Source organism: Ogataea haglerorum (genome assembly GCF_019207285.1).
Source record: "Ogataea haglerorum isolate 81-453-3 chromosome Unknown 81-453-3_NODE_1_length_915391_cov_96.871712, whole genome shotgun sequence".
NCBI lineage: Eukaryota > Fungi > Ascomycota > Pichiomycetes > Pichiales > Pichiaceae > Ogataea > Ogataea haglerorum.
In genome coordinates, this window is record NW_025065151.1 from 199,648 (window position 1) to 218,684 (window position 19,037).

Genomic DNA, 19,037 nt, shown 5'->3' on the forward strand with positions numbered 1-19,037 from the left:
AAGAATTAATTAACCTCAAATTATTTACTTATTGATTCAAGTCACAAAATAAAATACTTATGTGGTGCAGAGGTGTCATCCGGAGAAAGATTTCGGAAAAATAGGCAGGATGAAGACGGGTCGAAGATCGGCCCACACGTGGATGCTTCCGAAGTAAATGTACCGTTCCCGAACGCCCCATTCACGTAGTCATTGACGGAAAAAATGCAACCTATACATGCAGCTCCGCATTTCCCCTGTCTCCCCATAATTTCAAATATCATCCCATCTCAGGTCGTGTGTCAGCCAATCGTTTGACATCGCTCCGTCTTATTTAAACCACCGAAGTCAGTTAACTGAAAATACATAATCTGTTATAATAAATATGAGTTTGGATACTGAAGTCGATAAAATTGTGTCGGAGTTTGCCGTCTCCCAGGAGACTCTCCAGAAGGGTGTTGAGCGTTTCATTGAGCTTGCGTCTGCCGGACTGAAAAGTGACGAAGACAAGTATGGTTTGCCGATGATCCCGACCTACGTTACCTCCATCCCTACGGGTAAAGAGAAGGGCATTCTATTTGCCGCAGACCTGGGAGGAACCAACTTCCGTGTGTGCTCTGTCGCATTGAATGGGGACCACACCTTCAAGCTGATCCAGCAGAAAACGCACATCCCTGCGGAACTGATGACCTCTACTTCGGACGAATTGTTCTCGTATCTCGCTAGCAAAGTCAAGGTGTTTTTAGAGACGCACCATGAAGGAGCAGTTGCCTCTACAGGAACCCAAAAATTCAAGATGGGCTTCACTTTTAGTTTCCCTGTTTCGCAGACCGCCCTGAACGCCGGTACCCTGCTTAGATGGACCAAGGGATTCGATATTGCAGACACTGTCGGCCAAGACGTTGTTTCTCTCTTCCAAAAACATTTGGACTCTCAGGACGTTCCTGTTACGGTCTCTGCCCTCTCCAACGATACTGTGGGAACTCTTCTTGCAAGATCGTACACGGGTTCTAATAAGGAAGGCACCACCGTGCTCGGATGCATCTTCGGAACAGGAACCAACGGTGCTTACAACGAGAAGCTCGAGAATATCAAGAAGATTCCTGCCGACGTGAGGGAGAAGTTGAAGGCTCAAGGTGTCACCCACATGGTCATTAACACCGAATGGGGTTCCTTCGACAACCAGCTTAAGGTCTTGCCAAACACCAAGTATGACGTCCAAGTCGACGAGCTCACCAGCAATAAAGGTTTCCACATGTTTGAAAAGCGTGTCTCCGGAATGTTCTTGGGTGAGATCCTGAGACATATTTTGATCGACCTTCACGCTAAGGGAGTGCTCTTTACTCAGTACGCTAGCTACGAGTCCTTGCCTCATAGACTCAGAACACCATGGGATCTAGACTCGGAGGTTCTTTCGCTGATTGAAATCGACGACTCTACCAATCTGCAGGCCACTGAGCTGTCATTGAAACAGGCCTTGAGACTGCCAACTACTACTGAGGAGAGGCTTGCCATCCAGAAACTTACCCGGGCCGTGGCGAAGAGGTCTGCCTACCTTGCTGCCATTCCTATCGCAGCTATTCTGCACATGACCGAGGCTTTCAAGGGCCATAACGTCGAGGTCGATGTTGGAGCAGACGGATCTGTGGTTGAGTTCTACCCTGGTTTCAGAACCATGATGAGAGACGCCATTGCACAGACGCAGATAGGCGCCAAAGGAGAGAGAAGACTGCACATCAACATTGCCAAAGACGGCTCATCTGTGGGCGCTGCATTGTGCGCATTAAGCGAAAAAGAATAAGTATACAGTTATGAAAAAAGGACTCGGAATATATTATATATATGAACCTGAGATTTGCTCCCAAAAAAGAAAAAAAAAAAGTATCTATTCCTCGTGATTTTTTTCAGCCTGCTCCTCCCCGCACGGCAATAAAAACATGAACATGAAAATATTATTGCATGAGGGGTAACGCGATTTGTATCGTCTGCTTTTTGTATGTGACATTTGCCGGCTAAAAATCGCGGGGAGCCTTTATCGAACCAGTTGTATCTAGATATATAAGTAGAAAATTGTATCCCGTTTCCTTATCTGAAATAAATGACTAAGCGATACATATGCCAATTCTGTGCCCGTTCTTTTTCCAGGTCGGAGCACAAGCTCCGACACGAGCGATCCCACACCAAAGAAAAACCATTCCAATGCTCAATCTGCAAAAATGGATTTGTCAGGCGGGACCTGCTGCAGCGGCACCTCCGCACGGTTCACGGTTTGGTGCTGAAACACAGTATCGACGGGAACATATCCACCAACGATGATCTGCTGAAGTCACCGTCTACTGCAAATGGAGGGCCTGGTGAGATGGTTTCGACGGATCTGCAATTCTCAGCTTTGCCCACGTCGCCAAGCGACTTAGATCATATGGAAGACAACGCTGCTATCCTGGCAGAGAAAACCGTTGTATCGCTTCTCACGCTGTCCAATCGATTTAGACACCTTAACATGGAGCTAAAGAACTCAATAACGAACTACATCATAGTGTTTGGTAGCAGCAAAAAATGGCAGGAAGATCTTCCCTCAACCAACATAAACAAGCTCTTAGCCATCAATGAGCTAGACGAGATGCTATACCTCGTGGTCTGCCTAGGGGCATGCCTAATAAATGAGTTTGAGGATGCCATCACAATGTTCAACAAGAGCTGGGAAATTATTATCGATAAAATCACCAACTCCAAAATTAACTATAACTCGGGCGAGATATTCAACAGATTTGTCGATAACTTAATCATTCTCGGTTGCATCTACCTCAATTACTTCATTAATTTTTCCAACAGCTCGAAATATAGCTATGAGCAGTTACACAAGAAGATCGCCATTCCAATTGACGTACTATTCGAATATCTCAATAATATTATTAGCACGCACATGGCCAATAGAGACGGACAACCACAGGGGACTTCTGCCCCAAGCAAACATTCCAGTGATATTGCAGACCACAGTTCTAGGCGTGGGCTTGAACCATTTTATTGGAACGCATATTTACTTCTCTCGCATTATTCGTTTGTTTTCAACAAGTCGCCATCCTCGCTGCACCTGTACCTCCTTGACAAGAATCTCCCAGAAGAGCACCTAGCAGATCAGTCCGGCAGTGACGAGACTCTTGGCCAACTTATTACCAACTTATCAGTGATTTCAGGTTCATACCAGAATTTTGTGAACCATGACGATCTAACGCTGAAAGAGAAAGCAATTATATGCGGACTGATGAACGAGCTTCAGATGGTCAAATTCAACGAGACCAACAAATTGAGCAAAAACGTCATCTTACAACAAGGACTGTTCAAAGATAACAAGAATTTTCTTCACAACGCTATCATACTAGCAAATAAAAATTTCAATGTTTCTGCAAAGCTTGCTTCCAACTATGACGACGAGTTCATTCGACTTCTCTCTATAGTGAAAAGAAAGCTACTGGTCAATTGTCCTTTGAAGTTTACCGATTTACTCTCAAACTATCTGATTATACCCAAAGGTGATTACAACTGGACTCTTTTGGCTTTAACTCTGAAGGAATTCATTTTTGAGACCGAATCGCTGATCAATGATAAAAACTTCCTCAACAATGACAAGCCTATCATTGAGTTTGATTTGTCAAAAATGGTAAACTTACTAGGCATTGAATCTAACAGCTCAAACACAGCCTCCGAGCTGACTGATGAGGAAATATACAAAAACATTCACAGTTTTATATCCACACCCTTCAACTACAATTTCCTGATTAACAACAACTTAGGAATCACGTTACTACCGTGTCTTCTCTTAGCATTAATCCTCAATGAGAACAGTCTGATGTATCACCGAAAATTTCTAAATCTTCCTGTGAACAATCTTATCATGGTGGAATTTATTATCGGGAATTTTTTGATGCTGATTAGGATTTTGAATTTCTATCGAAAAAAATATCTAATTGATCTGTCGAATCCTTTGGAGAAAAATTGGACTTCGCGAAACACAAGTCATCCTCCAGGTACATCCAACAATCCCAACACATCTGAAGATGAAGAGCAAGGAGATGAGGAGGAAGATGAAAGCATAATTTTGTCCGTCATATTCTACGTGATCAATGAACTAGGCAGGAAGTACACTTATACTCCGCCTGTTGCAGGCGAAAGGCGCCGAGCAAACAGCATATCCATTGGTGAGTTCAGCAACAACAACGAGAAAATGAAAAAAATGATGGGCTCTAAAGAAACCAAACATGGTTCTGACAAACCAGAAGATACGCTGAAAGCGCAAATCACCAACGATATAAAGTACCAAAATATCATGAAAAATGTTCAATCAAGTTTTCTGTGCTGGTTGAAACTTTACCAATCTGACTTTGCTCAATTGGAACAGTTCATCAGAGTGCTCTGCAAGGTATTAGAAAATGACATTTATTCGAGACTCCAAAATCAGAAGGCTGGTGGCAGCCCTCATAGTTTGGACGTGTTCAATCTAATTTCCAGTCATACGCAACCAAACCCTGAATCCCAGTTTTATGGCTCGCATATCACTCCTTTTGGGCAAAGGGCCCCGCCGTCCAGCTCCAACGACACCGGTTATTATCAACATAATTCGGACCATTATGGTCAGCAGAAGCTTCCATCATTTGTCGGTCAACATTTACAAGGATCCTTGTCGCCTCCGGGTGTAAATCCGATTTTGATGAATAAAGATGACGATCGGATTCTACTACCTCCGATCAACCAGAACAACAGGCATCTACCTAATCCGTTTGGAGCTCCCGCCGCTTCAAAACTAGGACTGGCAGGAACAGAGGGTCTGAGCGAGCTCATTCAAGCGGCCTCGACGGTCGTGGAGCAAGACAAGAAGTAATGCCATCCGACGTTCTTTTTCTAATGTCATCTACATGAGCACACTACTAATGGTGTTATTTGAGACAGTAATATTATTCATATTCGCTTCCAGCTATTTCGACGGCGTAATTGCACTGGAAACCAGCTGCGAGGAGTAGTCGCTCTGTCCGCGCGAAGACATTTCAGAGACAGTACGACCATGAACTTGCTTCTTGCGGGGAATCTTAGTAACGTCATCAGAGCCAACTATTGACCCCAGCGCATAGAAAGCAACCAATAGGCCAACGAGCCCAATAACTGGGCCCTGGGCTGGCATGGTGGTGCTGTAGTGCCTATGCTGTGCAGGGTCGTAAACTCCTCCTCTGAAATTTGAGTAGCGGACGTTGTATGGCGTAGGATGGCCAGACTGCATCATCCGATTTTCGTGCATCCGTTTCTCGTTACGGATGTTGCGTTTGAGATGCTTGTTAAAATCAAAGTGAGGAACATCATCCGAGTTTGGGCTTCGCGGAGAGTAGCCATGGGCTGTAAAAGGTGATCGTCTGTACGACGGCTTGAAGTTATGCATAGGTCTAGGAGAAGCAGATTCTGACGAAGCGGATGTGTCATAGGATGCTCTTTTGCTAGGATCTATAAGAATCTCATAAGACCTTTTGATCTGCAGATATCTCTGATTCTTGGTTTCGATCTCCTCTGGACTCAAGTTCTGTGACTTTAGCATGTCTGGGTGGTACTGCAGACTCAGTTTGCGAAAGTTCGATTTGATTTCTGAAGCAGAGGCATCCCTTGATTTAAGATTAAGGTTATTATAATGGTTGACATGATTATGGCGAACGAACGCGCAAAGTTTCATATGAGGTACCAAGGGCCTCAACGTAAGGCCACGGTTGATGTTCAGAGCCATATGCTGCATATCAGGATTTCACATTGAACTTATATGATGTTCAATGGACGGACAAATATTTCTTTTCCCCACTTGCTGCTAATTCCGATAAATAAATAATTTAGTCGCGACGTTTTAACAATAGTAACAATAGAACGCCTTATTATTAGGACTCTTCGGTTAAATCCAGCTCGATCCAGCTGGGCCAGGCCAGCTCTTCTATGAGGATGTTTCTTATTGCGCCAACGAGGAATTTCTCGATCTTGCCAATATTCCGTAGAACAGAGCCTTGATTCAGAGAAGGAGAGTCTTGGTGACTCCCGAGTTCTCCTTCGATTTTCAGATTGCGAATTATGTCTATCCTATCGCGCGATGAAAGGACTGTGTGCGGTATTTCGGACACTGACGATTTGCGCGAGTCTTGGCGACCCTCCTCACCCGACTCGTGGGCAGCTTCCTCGTCGTCAATGTCGCACAAAAAGGAAATAAACACACGTTTTTGTATGTATGCCAGCACCGCCAGAGAGTGGATCTGGAAATGGGTGATTTTCAGCCGGACGGGGAGCTTGATAAACTCGTGGGTAGGATAGTTGATTAGTAGGTTACACACTACCTCGATGTATATGTTGGAGTTGAACTTGAAATCAAGACTGAATTGTATGTCGTTGTCTGATCTCCGAGTGTCTTTCTTCTCTGGCTCTTGAACGTGACTGGCTTCCGGCTCCTCATGGATTTCTCGCAAACCAAATGCACCTAGCCCCAGGCCGTACGAGTTTGTTCGAGGAAGCAAAAGAGACCCGCGAGGTGTTCCCACCGGGCTCGAGAGACCCCCAACCAAAACACTCGCCGGAGAAGGGCTTCGAGATACATCCAAGTGGGCCTTGGAAGATGCCTTTAGGGGGGTAACCGGAACTGGTTTGGACTTAGGCTGCGCAGGTGGCTCAATCTCGGAGTAGAACTCCTCGAACGGCTGATCTATATCTCTAATCGTGAGCTCGGGTGATTTGTGTCCCAAAGAAAACTTTACCACTTTCAGGCCACTCAGGTAGTTAGGAAGTGCAATTGAAGAGAGCTTATCATTCAGGAAGTCCGATAATTGGGAATTTATGCTGGCGTCATTTGAGATGCTGTCCCAATCAATATCGAATGACATGAGAATGAAAAATAATTTTCCGTCTCTTATTTTTTCTCCTACATCTGCAATGCTGAGATCTTCGCTGGTGAGACAGTTTGTCCGGTTCCAGTCCACTGGAAAACAAGGCAAAGGTGTGGGCGTCATGTTCATGAATATGGGAGGTCCGTCCACCATCCCAGAGACTTACGACTTCCTTTATAGACTGTTTTCGGACGGGGACTTAATTCCGTTAGGAAGATTCCAAAACTTCATTGCTAAAATCATCGCAAAGCGCAGAACTCCGAAAATCGAGTCCCATTACAAGGAAATCGGAGGCGGATCGCCCATCAGGAAATGGTCGGAGTATCAGGTTCAGAAAGTGTGCGAGAAGCTGGATGTGGAGTCGCCCGAGACCGCGCCCCACAGGCCGTATGTTGCTTTCAGATATGCCAACCCTCTGACCGAGGAAACTTACAAGCAGATGCTCAATGACGGAATCACAAGAGCGGTGGCTTTTTCCCAGTACCCTCAGTTCAGTTACTCGACCTCCGGTTCTTCCCTCAACGACCTTTACCGCGTGTCCAAAAGGGTCGACCCTGAAAGACAGATTGAGTGGTCTGTGATTGACAGGTGGCCAAAGAATGACGGTTTGACCACGGCTTTCGCTAACCACATCAAAGCTTCCCTCAGCGAGTTCCCTGCAGAGATCAGAGACCGAGTGGTCCTTCTGTTCAGTGCACACTCCTTGCCGATGGAAATCGTCAACAGGGGAGACTCTTACCCGGCGGAGGTGGCAGCCACCGTCTACTCGGTTATGGAAAAGCTGAACTTCTCCAACCCTTACAGGCTTGTTTGGCAGTCTCAGGTGGGACCTAAGCCTTGGCTTGGAGCTCAGACTGCAAAAATCACCAAGAAACTGGTGGATGAGGTCGACGACTCGCAAGCTCCAGGTGTGATCATTATCCCAGTTGCCTTCACCTCCGACCACATCGAGACTCTGCACGAAATTGATATTGAACTGAAGGAAGAACTTGACACTCCTCACAAGATGATCAGATGTGAGTCGCTGAACGGAGACCCTGTGTTCATCGATGGCTTGGTCGAACTGGTGAAAGACCACTTGAGAAAGAATGAGTACCACTCCAAGCAACTGCCTCTGGACTACATTCTGGGGAGCGTTGGCGCCAAGAATGTCTTCAAACATCCATCCGAATTGTTTGGTGAAAGAAAGTAACTACTGTAAATATCATGAGCTGCGAGTTAAATTAAGCTATTCTCTCTGGCCTGGTCTCTTAAAACCCTGCTCTATAAAGGTTAGCACCTCGTCGTAGACTTTTGTTTTCGGTGTGTCTTTCTCCCTTCTGATAGACTCCTGCTTCGGTATTATCTCTTTTATCACGAAAACAAGATCGTTCCATTGCTCTTCGTCGTCAACTTTGACCAGCCGTTGATAGAGCTTACTAACCAGCTGTTGTTTGTGCTTATCCTTGTCCAAGAACGGAACAACAAACTTGATAATCTCCTTGAACGATTTCCTTGACAGCTCGGAATCAGCAGCGAGTCCGCTGAACATGTCAATGAACCCGTTGTAAATTGCATTGTCTTTGGTCGCAAGCTCAGTGAAGAACAATTTGCACATATCAACGATTCCGGGGTCTTCGTTCACATACAACTTTGCCATTTGTGCAAGCTGACCTTTGACTTTAACCTGACCAGCAAGAATGAGGAAAGTCACAGTCATCAGACATGTCCTTTGAACCATAATATCCTTATCCTGAAGGCGGCCATACAAGAAGTCCTTACTTGTGTCAATGACATTGTTGAAACAGACAGCCATATCACCCAACCCAAGCACCGCGTTGCTCCGAACAACAGGATCCTCGGATGTTTCCATTATCTTGAGAAATAAACCAAGATTCTCCTCGCAGAATCTTGGAGAGATGCACATCAGTTTGGACAAACAAAGGATCGCTTGTCTTTGTAATCTCTTGTCGTTGTAGTCTTTTGGATGTGTGACAATTTCTTTCAGGAGAGGAACGAATTGAGCCAAGAGACCGGTCTCACTGTAGAGCAGCTCTTTTTCCTTCACCACTTGCACGGCATCTGTAAAATCATCTTCGGTGGTACCTCCGATCATGTCCAGCTCATTTTGCTGCTCGGGTTTTTTGTGTTCGGATGCTATCTTTCTATTCTTGAATTCAGTCTCACATTTCTCTAGATGAATGATGGTTTTCAACCCAACGTGACCAATAAGGAACAATAGCTGCGAAAGAGACACAACCTTGTCGTGGGACTCATCAAACTCGGACGAAAACACATAGCTGGCTTTGGACTTCAAGATGTTGGAACAGACCACATCGGGACATGATGATATGACATATATGGAATTGAGGGCCTCTTCTGCCATCCCAAACCAATTTCCATCTTCTGTATACTGCAATAAGACAGTTGAAAGTCTTTGAGTGGCTTCATCCTCTTTGGTCATTCTATAGCCGTTGATAGAGGCCTTAGATGGCACGATTCTTCTCAGCGCTATGCAGGAAAATCGACAGAGAATCCAATCCGTGTTTTCGTAGTTGAGACCAACGTTCAAAATCAAATCAAGCCCTTTCAGTGTAATTTCGTGGTCTGTGAAAGAGAGCATGCCTAGAATTATGATTGCACCTCTCTTCTGCTGTTTCGTAGCAGTACTGCTGCTGAAAAATTGCCAAAGCACCTGAACAACATGAGGGTCGATGTAGTTTTTAGCATACAATTCGCCTAGAAGCTTTTCAAGGGACGCGAGGTCGGCAACGGAGGAGTTAAATGTGAGTTTGATGAGGTTTGACGCAAGATACGATGATCTTTGTACCATTGATGAATTTTCAGGGGCTGTCAAATAGAGATTCTTATAGCATTCCATCAGTTTCTCAACAATCATATTACCATCTTCGTTGCTTCCTTTCATCCAAATTAAATGAAGCATCCTCTTGATACCTACTTGGCAATTCTCAATTCCGTACGCATCTGCAAGAACAAAAAATCCCATAGACTCAATAACTTCATTTTTGGATTTGGAATAAAGTAGCTCGCAGCACAATGATGTCGCTTTATGAATCAGCTTGATGAACTCAACAGCATCAGCATAATACTGATAAGTGAGAGAAACTTTATTCACCACAGCAGGGTCTACATTTGCCAGCGAAGAAACAATTGATGTCTCTGCTTTTTTTCCAATTTCTGACTCTTGGTTGGTTTGTGTGCCAGATTTTTCGAGCTCGTCTTCATCTTTTTCATCCTCCTTCTCGCTGTCTTCGTCGTCGACATCCATTTGGTCGTCGTCACTATGGTCGCCGTCATCCTGATCTCCTAATTCCTCTTGATTTTCCTCGCCTTCAAATAAATCAGGCTGTAACTCTTTAAGTTTCTCTTTGGTTTCTTCCAGACGCTTTTCCCAGACAGTAAGCTCAAGCCTATCACCATGCATAACATTATATGGATGAGTCAGTATCAATGAGGTCAACAGTTTGATACAATTCCTGCGCACGATTCCTGATCGGTCTTCCAAATGCCTCACAGATAGCTTAGTCCATCTCAGTCTTCGATCAACAAACTTAACGGTCATCTCGGTCAGCTTTGTAATCGCCTGTATTGCCCTTGAGCGGACATATGGGTTGATATCCAAAAACCGGTCCTCCAAAAGTTCCAAAAAACTATCTGCTTGTGTTTTGTGCTCATCGTACTCTTCCTGAGACTTTGACAAAGTTGTAATTATGTTTCCCACTGCTTCGACAACTGCACATCTCAAAGTGAACGAGTTGTTATCTAGCAGCTGGGCCACCAAGGATATTTGACGCATAACAATCTTGGGATTGAGTTCCGAGAGTTTTATGATGAAAGTGCTGATAGCTTTAGGGCCATTTGTGTCGTTTTCATTGAAATGACGTGCGCTCACTTCTTTTAGGATTTCATCTGTGAGTTGATGGTGATCGTAATGTTTACTCAACGTATCAAGAAGTTCTGCCATTACTGTACTGGAATGCTGGAAGTATGTCAAATGTTGCAGAATAGCGTTTTGGACATGCGATACTTGACCATGGAACTTGATGGCCATGCAAATAGCTTTGAAAGCGTGCATTTTAACCGTGACAATTTTCGCTCTTTCTGGACTCTCCAGTAGAGCGTTCACCGGATTCAGAAAAAGAGTTCCAACGAATAAATTGCGCTCGGGGGTTGTTTCGAACAACAAACTGAGTTTGAGTTTGAACACATCGATAATGGATACAAGAATGTTTTCAATCACGCTGTTTGTTTTATTCCAGTGATACTTCCCCTCGGAAGTCTTTAGACTTGTTTCTTCTCTTCCTAGATATACAAGAAGAACGTGGATCAAATATCCATACAATTCCAAAATCTTGCGATGCGTAGCGAACAAATCAATGTCTCCAGAATTGACTACTTGGTATGTCTGGTTGGTGTGGTGCGATAGGGTACTGGATACCAAGTATGCTAGCTTGTATTGGAGGCGGTTTTCAAGTTGTGGATAGCAATGCGTGAGGTTTATCAGAGGGTCCCAAAATTCCTCATACAAGACGGCATCGCTTCTCACCGCGAGTTCCTGTGTGACAACTTCCAGAAAATCTTCAGGATTCCTATTCCCATCAAGCTCAAAGGTATCGATGTTGTCGGCAAACGACGTCAGCGTTTGTGACAAATTAAAATCAACTTCCATAATATTCACAATAAAATAGATCGCGTTGTTTATATTTTTGTTTCAAATCCTGGCAGAGTACACCCAAAATTTTGACAGAAGAAATAAATCACCATCCCCAATGTCTGAAAGAAAGGTGATCAACAAGTACTACCCTCCGGACTATGATCCCTTAAAGGAGGAGAAAGTGAGAAAGGTGCGAAAGTCCGGTCCTGCAGGATGGCCAACCGTGCGATTGATGATACCCTTTTCCATGAAATGTCTGAACTGCGGTGAATACATTGGAAAATCAAAAAAATTCAACGCTAAAAAAGAGAGCACGAAGGAAGACTACCTGGGGATTCGCATCTTCAATTTCCATTTCCGCTGTCCACAATGTTTCTCCGATCTGGTCTTTCGAACTGACCCCAAAAATGGAGATTTTGAGTGTGTCTCAGGTTGTAGACGAAATTATGAGCGGAAAGAAGGCAAAATTGCAACAGATGAGACCATGGACGACATATTGAAGCGACTAGAAGAAGAAGACTACAGAGAAATGCTGGCGAAGGAAGGAAAAAAGGAGAACGAAGAGACCGCTATGGAACAGCTTGAGAGACGACTCAACGAACAACAGAAGGAGCAGGAGGCAACGGAGGAGATTGAGGAGCTTCAGGAGAGACACCGGCGTCTAGAAAAGGCCAAGCCTAAGATATTGGAGGATCAGGAGTTGCTGGATGAAAAGGAGGCAAAGCTGGCTTTTCAAGCAAAATCGCAAACCAACTCGCCGACTGAGAAGCCGGCATTTGAGGCCAACCAACTTTCGCTGCTATCAGGATATTCGTCGTCGGACGACGATATGGTTACGGTGAAACGCAAGAAAACTTCTTTGGGAATACGGAAAAAGGTCAAGGTGTAGCTGAATCGCTATTGTTTGTACACTAATATACACGGGGCTTAGTCTTTCAACTTGGCGTAGCCCTTAACCATGGCATTACTGACACCCACGCGACGTCTTTCCAAGGCCAGCAGTAAATCTCTGAGAACGACAGATTGTTCCTCGCGAGCTTCTCTGTACCGGATGCCGTTGTCTCCCCGAACAGTCACGGAATCTGATTTTGCTGAGGACTGCATCCAAGAATACTTCTTCTTGGAACCGCTCATCATCAATGAGGCTGTGATATTGGTTTGCTTGTGTTCTGCAATTAGATCTGCCTCCTTTTTGTCCTCATCGAGACCGAGTGCCATTCTTCGTTTTAATCGTTTCTCTTCTCTTTCTTTCTGTTTCGTGGCAATGTCTCTAAGTGCTTTGGATATTTCTGACTTTGTGCCCCCCGATGCTTGCTTCTGTTTTGTCCGCAATCCGCGCCTTCTATGCCTTGAAACCACAAGCAGATCTGTCACTAGGCTAGACATGTATTCCTCACAGGCACTCGACATAAGATTTATCAGCTCCTCATCAAAATCCATTCGTCTCATTCCCTGTTCTTCCATTGTTTTATTCATAAACCAGGCAACCTGTCCTGGACGTAGAAAATCGTTGGGACTGAGTTGGCGCCTCGAAACCTGTAATCCGCCCATCATAGCTTCTTCTTCAGCACGAAGATTGACTCCTGCTGCTGCCACTGCATCGGCGAGTTCCTCGGGATTCTGTTCACCAAATCGTCCTGAGCCTTTCTGTCTTCCTGGTGCGCGACGTACTTGTTGTGTTGGTTCCTGTTTTGGTCTGTTTCGTTGACTATCACCAGCCTGCTCCATTATTTCGTTGATGTATTCCATATTAGGACTTCCGACTGTGGAGATTGCTATCCCAGCACCATCATCGGCTCCACCTCCTGGAGTAGCAATTTGGGGAGTGCTGATCCTGCTTCCAGAAGTGGATCCGCCTTCTTCCATAATGAGTTGATTGTACTAAATATTTGTGGCAATTATTATTATAAAATGCACCGGGTAACCTTGAAAAATAAAGAGACTGGCTGTGTTAAAAAAAATTATTTTGAGATATTTCAGAGTATATCCATGTCCGCTCGATCAAAGATCATCACTTTCCAAGGACATGAGAACTTCAGGAACCGTTTAGTGTTTGCCACTCTTAGTGGAAAGACAATAAAAATTGAAAAAATCAGGTCCGATGACCTCAACCCTGGTCTTAGGGACTACGAAATCTCGCTGCTCAGACTAATAGAAAATGTCACAAATGGATCTGTGATCGAAATCTCGTACACCGGTACCACTGTCATCTACAGGCCTGGCCTCATAATAGGGGGTGACTTTGTCCACCAGTGTCCAGACGGAATCGCCTGCGGATATTTTATCGAGCCAATGTTATGCCTTGCACCATTTTCCAAGAAGAAATTCTCCATTTTGTTTAAGGGACTTACTGCCACCAAGGAGCATGCTGGCGTGGATTTCATTAAATGGGGACTTCTGCCGGTGATGGAAAAATTTGGAGTTCGCGAAGTCGAACTACACACTCTCAAACGTGGCTCCCCTCCACAGGGAGGTGGTGAAGTCCATTTAATTGTTAATTCGCTTATTCCACAACCTGTCACAATTCATGTCCTTGATTATCAGAAAATCTCATCAATCAGAGGGGTTGCTTATTGCACAAGAGTGTCGCCGTCTGTGGCTAATAGACTGGTGGATTCCGCTCGAAGTGTTCTCAAGGCAACAAATTGCGAGGTGAATATTACCACAGATGCTTGCCGCGGGGAGATCGCGGGAAAATCGCCAGGTTTCGGACTCACTTTGTTTACCGAGTCTAAAAAGATACCTTTCAGATATGTGGTGGAGGATATAGGCACTGGAGGCGAAACACCGGAAGATGTTGGTGAACGTGTCGCATTGAGTTTATTGGAACAAATCGATACCAGCGGATGCCTGGGACGGAATCAGCTTGAGTTGGCCTTTCTATACATGGTCATTGGTAAGGAAGATATTGGTCGCCTACTCATAAACAAAGCTCAATTCGACGAGCAACTGGTTCTTTTCTTGAGAGACATCAGAACAGTTTTCGGTACAAAGTTTTACTTCAAGCAAAGCGACGAGTTCCAAAACTCCATGTATGCAACGGTCAAAGGTACCGGTTTCATAAATACATCTAAGAAGATCGCATAAACGCTTGGTATTATTTCAATGGCATATCCTGGAGATCATTAAACACTCTCTGTAAAGCATCTTGTTGTAATTCCCCATATTTGACTTTTTCAAGGAACCAGTCCTGAAACGTTTCAGAAACCAGGTATTTCGTTTTTTGAAACAATCTGAACTCGGTCAGGAATGTGGATTTCACAAGGATGATGTAAGAGAGAAGCTTGTTCAATTCTTCCACTGATTCGGTCAAGAGCTTAACAAGCTTGTCCACTTCGGACCCTCTAATGTCTGATTTGATTTTTATATGGAAAAGTCGCTCGCTAGTTTTCATTATGCGGTTCAAAAGAACGTGAATTTGCTTTTCAGAGGCGTTCTTGAAGTTGCCTAGCCTTTCGATAAGAAAATGCAGCGAGGCTAAATAGTCTTGCAGCTTTCTGAAGTTTTCAAGCGTATCCGAACTCAGGGTCGTCAATTCATCATCCTTAAGTTGCTTTGTGGTGCTGAAATATTTCATGACCTGCTTCAAGATGGTGTTGATGATAGACAAGTTTTGGCTTTCTTCTGGCTGCGCTTCGGAGATCACCATGTTTTCAACACCATAAAGATTTCCACTATTCGAAGTAAATTGTCCCAAGTAGTACGAAAAGCGCTGGTGATCTTGAGACAGCGCCAGCTCTCTTTTCTCCATACGTTCCACCAGAATGCACAGTTTGGACCAAATATCCGCAAAGGTACTCAAACTCGAGTTAACTGTCTGTAAATTCTCCATGAAGTCAAGCTTGCTATGGTCAACAGGGTTTTCGTTCCATATCTGCGTAATATTATTGACAATGCTATCGTTATTGACCGTTTGTTCGGGCACTGATGTTTGCTCCTCAAGGTCAGGGTCCTGGTCATTCAGACCCCTCAGTACTTGGTCAAAGTTCATCCTGAACCGCTTCGGAAGGTTCAACTTGATCGATTCCAATTCGTCAGTAAGCTCAATGTTTGCAAACTTCTTCCAGTTGGAAAAATCATTAGGGACAGTCAAGAACATGATCACCAAATTCTCCTTAGAGAGTATTGGGTGCTTGCTCAATTGGTAAAGGAATCGCTGTAAACTGCGTCTTCGCTTCTGCAGGAATATAGAATCAGTGGAGGATGCTACTGGATCGTATTGTTAGTAAAGTTCAACAGGGAAGGCAGGTAGGGAAATACTTACACAATTTCTTGGGTGGCAACTCTGGAATTAGTCTGTATGGGTACTTGCGCCACAGCACTTCAACAAGCCAGGCAAAATCACTGTATCGTCTGATTATTTTTGTTTCTGATCCGGCAGGCTTGTCATTTTGATAAAACTCGCGAGGAAAACGAAGGTTATGGCTAATGAGGTAGTTGATGTGCTTGAAAACGAGGCCCTCCTTCTCCGGGATCTCTTTGACTCGGATTATCGTTTTATCCTCAGTGTTATGATATCCCAAGGGATTGAATGATGCAACCAGCTCTTCCGACCAGACAGTGTCCTGCTTCAAGTCCACTTCTTCCTGGTTTTCGGCATCCAAAGACTCCGGATTAGCCAGTGGGTCCAATGGTGATGCAGATTGATTGTGAGACAGCTCGCTGCCATTTGCTTGGCGACGATCAATATTCATCGCAGCAAAGTTATTGGCAAGGATGTCGTTGGAGTTGTAAGAACTCCAGTTATTATCCTCTAAAACAGAGGACTGAAGATTCTGAATGCTATGTGTAGCAGGCAATGCCCACGGGTCTTTGTCCATTAGAGAGTCTGCCGCTCCAAAACTATTTTCTGACATAAAATTAAAACAAGGCTTTAATTGTTCTATTCGCTTTCGTAGGAATATTTTAATCTGCGATAGGTCAACTCTTGCACAAAAATAAATTCATTCGTTCATGACTTCAGCCTTCAACAGGAATACTTTTATATATCAGCAGGTGGACGCCTTTGAAGGGCACCTCAAGGAACTTACAAACTCAATTCAGCAGTACGAGCCAAGCGTTGAAGTCGCTGCCAAACTGGTGGCCACTATGGACACGATTAACCAAGAATTAACCCAGCTTGAGAGATTGCACGAATTAAAACGAAATCAGGTATTTGAACAGAGCAAAGAAAACCTACGATTAAACGACGGAATGAGAAATATGCTTACATCTCTGATAGAATGTCGAAAAGAATTAAATGATTTACCCAGGTTAAGCATCCATGAGCAATTGCAGCTGGAGGATCTCGAGGCCAGGAAACCAAAATTGGACGCTGTGAAAGAACTTGTGGCATATGCCATGAAACTCGCCAAGTTCTCCAAAATTCCGCGCACCTTTGATGGTTTCCTATTGCCAAATAACTTTATATGGCCCGGTGATGACAATATGAGACGAGGAATGCTGGCAACAGCGTCTCTGATGCCAGAAAAAATCGTGCGGCACGAAAATGGTGAACCGGATGAAGGAGAGGATCTTCTAATGCAAGACACTGAAGAAACACAAAAGCAAGAAGTTGAGGACGATGATGAATTTGTCCCTGAGCGCCGAAACAGTTTCAAAACCTCTGCCAGCCCTGAAAAGAAGGACGCGGCCGCAATTATGGCTGGCATTGATCTTTTCGATGAAAGCGACGATGACTAAGCTTTCAGTCGGCTTTCTTATTCTCCAAGTAATAGCGCACATCTTTTTCAATATTCGCCAATGCTGAATGAAGGGCGTCAATCTCGGCTTGGTCGATGGCGACATTTTCGTTGGCTTTGACCCATTCATCAACTTCGTTCGTTAATTTGTCATAATTATCTTTGATTTCTTGAATATCAGGAACAACGAAATTTTCAACTTGCAGCTCTTCCTGGTTGTCAAATTCTGGGAGTTTACGCACGATGTCGTGGAGATCGGTGGCCGAATTGTAATGTTCTCTAAGCTGAGCCAACGAGATTTCTTTGTCCTGGACCTTTGCAGCCTTGATTGGTTGCAAATGGTAGGTTTGCAATTTTTTGGAAGCTCGTTTTCCTAAAGGACTATCAAAGAAAACGATGGTAGCAACACAACTAATGTGAACCCAGAAATAGCATGTTTTCCACAAGTTGAAAGAGGGAACAAATCTCAAAATCATGAATGGCTGCACGATGTACCCGAACGCCGACTGAGTAACAAACCAGCCGATTACATCATATAGGAATTTGTACTTCGACACATTAGAACCATCCTTTGAACAGAAAAGAGGCCGCAAGTTTCTGCGGAAAATCTTGCCGACTGTTTGCATGAAGGCACCGATGATAAAGGTCATATAATATCCAGGCATGGTTCCATGCCAGAAAGCAGATGTAAAAAAGGTAAGGAAAGTTGGCAGCATTCCTGGTTTCAATTGACCAGTTGTAGGATCTCGTTTGCATGTTCTCAGATAAATATAATTCTTTAACCATTTGTTGGTATTCATGTTCCAGGCTTCAAGACAATCGTGAACATTCTGACCAGTTTCGAAAGCGTATGGGTCAATGTTTTGGACTCTATTCCAGTACATTTTGCCAGTCTTCGAGTCATACCCATTGTAGCCCAAACCAGCAACAATGCAGCCAGCTTCGCTAATCGACCACACGGAATAGTATTTCATCCTGTGGACAATTCCCAAGATCCACAGGAAAATGATTTTGTAGAAAATTGACTGTTGGGTGAATTCAAACGACAATGCATAATCCAGCGTAATTATTGGCTTGATGTAGATCCATAAGACGGCCCAGAAAGCGCCCTGTGCCACTCTGTTCAAGGCAACCCGTCCACTCCGTGGAATCTTCCTTTTGGAGAAACGTCCTGGTCTTTTCTCCAGAGGAACATCATTGAAGATATCGGTCAAAATGAATTTTTCGTAGTCGCTATAGTCGAAAGAAGGACCAGTAACCAGAGATCCATAGAAAAACACGTATCCAAGATAGTATAGAATTGGTGGATATTTCAGGATTGCTCTGGATTTCTGGTACGTGTTCAGCTGATTGAACTTGTCGATGTCTTTGTGATACAGGCGACCGTCGCTGACAGACCATCCGAAGGAGCTAAGCTTTATGACCAAAACCATTTGTGCTCCGGTGATGTCAATCGCTGATGGATCATACTCAGGAGCTAAAAATTGCGCTTTCAGATGGTTCACGCACAAAAAGAGCATCAACGCGATCAAATTGACCCATGGCATAAGTCTTGACTTGTAGTACTTCACCAAGACGAATGTAAACAGAGCATTGAACAAAAGCACAAAGAAGCCAGACCAAATCTCGAGAATAAGGAAGATATACACGGCACTGACCGCAATAATGTAGTAATTCTTCAAGTGTATTTTTTGATCAGGAATCCGTTTGAAGATAGCACTCAGAGGAAACGACAAAAGCAAGCACGTCAGGATTTTACACGATCCCTCGTCAAGGCCGGAGAAACCCGAAAACCTGGCAATCGCCAATTGAAAAGGATTGTACATT

The 19,037-nt window shown here is 44.2% G+C and overlaps 13 protein-coding genes across 13 annotated transcripts; 6 read left to right on the forward strand and 7 right to left on the reverse strand.

Annotated features, from left to right (window-relative positions):
* Positions 1-364: 364 nt before the first annotated feature.
* On the forward strand, positions 365-1,780 carry KL911_000105 (uncharacterized protein; the record flags this gene model as incomplete). Its single annotated transcript, XM_043195965.1, has 1 exon — positions 365-1,780. One exon carries the CDS (start codon positions 365-367, stop codon positions 1,778-1,780), a length of 1,416 nt encoding a protein of 471 aa, XP_043056798.1.
* A 297-nt stretch (positions 1,781-2,077) lies between these two features.
* KL911_000106 (uncharacterized protein) lies at positions 2,078-4,855 on the forward strand (the record flags this gene model as incomplete). The annotated part of the gene is made up of 1 exon (XM_043195976.1): positions 2,078-4,855. One exon carries the CDS (start codon positions 2,078-2,080, stop codon positions 4,853-4,855), a length of 2,778 nt encoding a protein of 925 aa, XP_043056799.1.
* A 93-nt stretch (positions 4,856-4,948) lies between these two features.
* KL911_000107 (uncharacterized protein) lies at positions 4,949-5,749 on the reverse strand (the record flags this gene model as incomplete). The annotated part of the gene is made up of 1 exon (XM_043195987.1): positions 4,949-5,749. The coding sequence occupies one exon, from the start codon at positions 5,747-5,749 to the stop codon at positions 4,949-4,951; it is 801 nt and encodes a 266-aa protein (XP_043056800.1).
* A 136-nt stretch (positions 5,750-5,885) lies between these two features.
* On the reverse strand, positions 5,886-6,872 carry KL911_000108 (uncharacterized protein; the record flags this gene model as incomplete). Its single annotated transcript, XM_043195998.1, has 1 exon — positions 5,886-6,872. The coding sequence occupies one exon, from the start codon at positions 6,870-6,872 to the stop codon at positions 5,886-5,888; it is 987 nt and encodes a 328-aa protein (XP_043056801.1).
* Positions 6,873-6,921: 49 nt separating this feature from the next.
* On the forward strand, positions 6,922-8,067 carry KL911_000109 (uncharacterized protein; the record flags this gene model as incomplete). Its single annotated transcript, XM_043196009.1, has 1 exon — positions 6,922-8,067. One exon carries the CDS (start codon positions 6,922-6,924, stop codon positions 8,065-8,067), a length of 1,146 nt encoding a protein of 381 aa, XP_043056802.1.
* Positions 8,068-8,103: 36 nt separating this feature from the next.
* On the reverse strand, positions 8,104-11,544 carry KL911_000110 (uncharacterized protein; the record flags this gene model as incomplete). The annotated part of the gene is made up of 1 exon (XM_043196021.1): positions 8,104-11,544. The coding sequence occupies one exon, from the start codon at positions 11,542-11,544 to the stop codon at positions 8,104-8,106; it is 3,441 nt and encodes a 1,146-aa protein (XP_043056803.1).
* A 100-nt stretch (positions 11,545-11,644) lies between these two features.
* KL911_000111 (uncharacterized protein) lies at positions 11,645-12,418 on the forward strand (the record flags this gene model as incomplete). The annotated part of the gene is made up of 1 exon (XM_043196032.1): positions 11,645-12,418. The coding sequence occupies one exon, from the start codon at positions 11,645-11,647 to the stop codon at positions 12,416-12,418; it is 774 nt and encodes a 257-aa protein (XP_043056804.1).
* Positions 12,419-12,456: 38 nt separating this feature from the next.
* KL911_000112 (uncharacterized protein) lies at positions 12,457-13,395 on the reverse strand (the record flags this gene model as incomplete). Its single annotated transcript, XM_043196043.1, has 1 exon — positions 12,457-13,395. One exon carries the CDS (start codon positions 13,393-13,395, stop codon positions 12,457-12,459), a length of 939 nt encoding a protein of 312 aa, XP_043056805.1.
* Positions 13,396-13,518: 123 nt separating this feature from the next.
* On the forward strand, positions 13,519-14,616 carry KL911_000113 (uncharacterized protein; the record flags this gene model as incomplete). The annotated part of the gene is made up of 1 exon (XM_043196054.1): positions 13,519-14,616. One exon carries the CDS (start codon positions 13,519-13,521, stop codon positions 14,614-14,616), a length of 1,098 nt encoding a protein of 365 aa, XP_043056806.1.
* A 10-nt stretch (positions 14,617-14,626) lies between these two features.
* KL911_000114 (uncharacterized protein) lies at positions 14,627-15,628 on the reverse strand (the record flags this gene model as incomplete). Its single annotated transcript, XM_043196065.1, has 1 exon — positions 14,627-15,628. One exon carries the CDS (start codon positions 15,626-15,628, stop codon positions 14,627-14,629), a length of 1,002 nt encoding a protein of 333 aa, XP_043056807.1.
* Positions 15,629-15,761: 133 nt separating this feature from the next.
* Positions 15,762-16,385, reverse strand: KL911_000115 (uncharacterized protein; the record flags this gene model as incomplete). The annotated part of the gene is made up of 1 exon (XM_043196076.1): positions 15,762-16,385. The coding sequence occupies one exon, from the start codon at positions 16,383-16,385 to the stop codon at positions 15,762-15,764; it is 624 nt and encodes a 207-aa protein (XP_043056808.1).
* Positions 16,386-16,482: 97 nt separating this feature from the next.
* Positions 16,483-17,211, forward strand: KL911_000116 (uncharacterized protein; the record flags this gene model as incomplete). Its single annotated transcript, XM_043196087.1, has 1 exon — positions 16,483-17,211. One exon carries the CDS (start codon positions 16,483-16,485, stop codon positions 17,209-17,211), a length of 729 nt encoding a protein of 242 aa, XP_043056809.1.
* A 4-nt stretch (positions 17,212-17,215) lies between these two features.
* Positions 17,216-19,036, reverse strand: KL911_000117 (uncharacterized protein; the record flags this gene model as incomplete). Its single annotated transcript, XM_043196098.1, has 1 exon — positions 17,216-19,036. One exon carries the CDS (start codon positions 19,034-19,036, stop codon positions 17,216-17,218), a length of 1,821 nt encoding a protein of 606 aa, XP_043056810.1.
* Position 19,037: the final 1 nt, after the last annotated feature.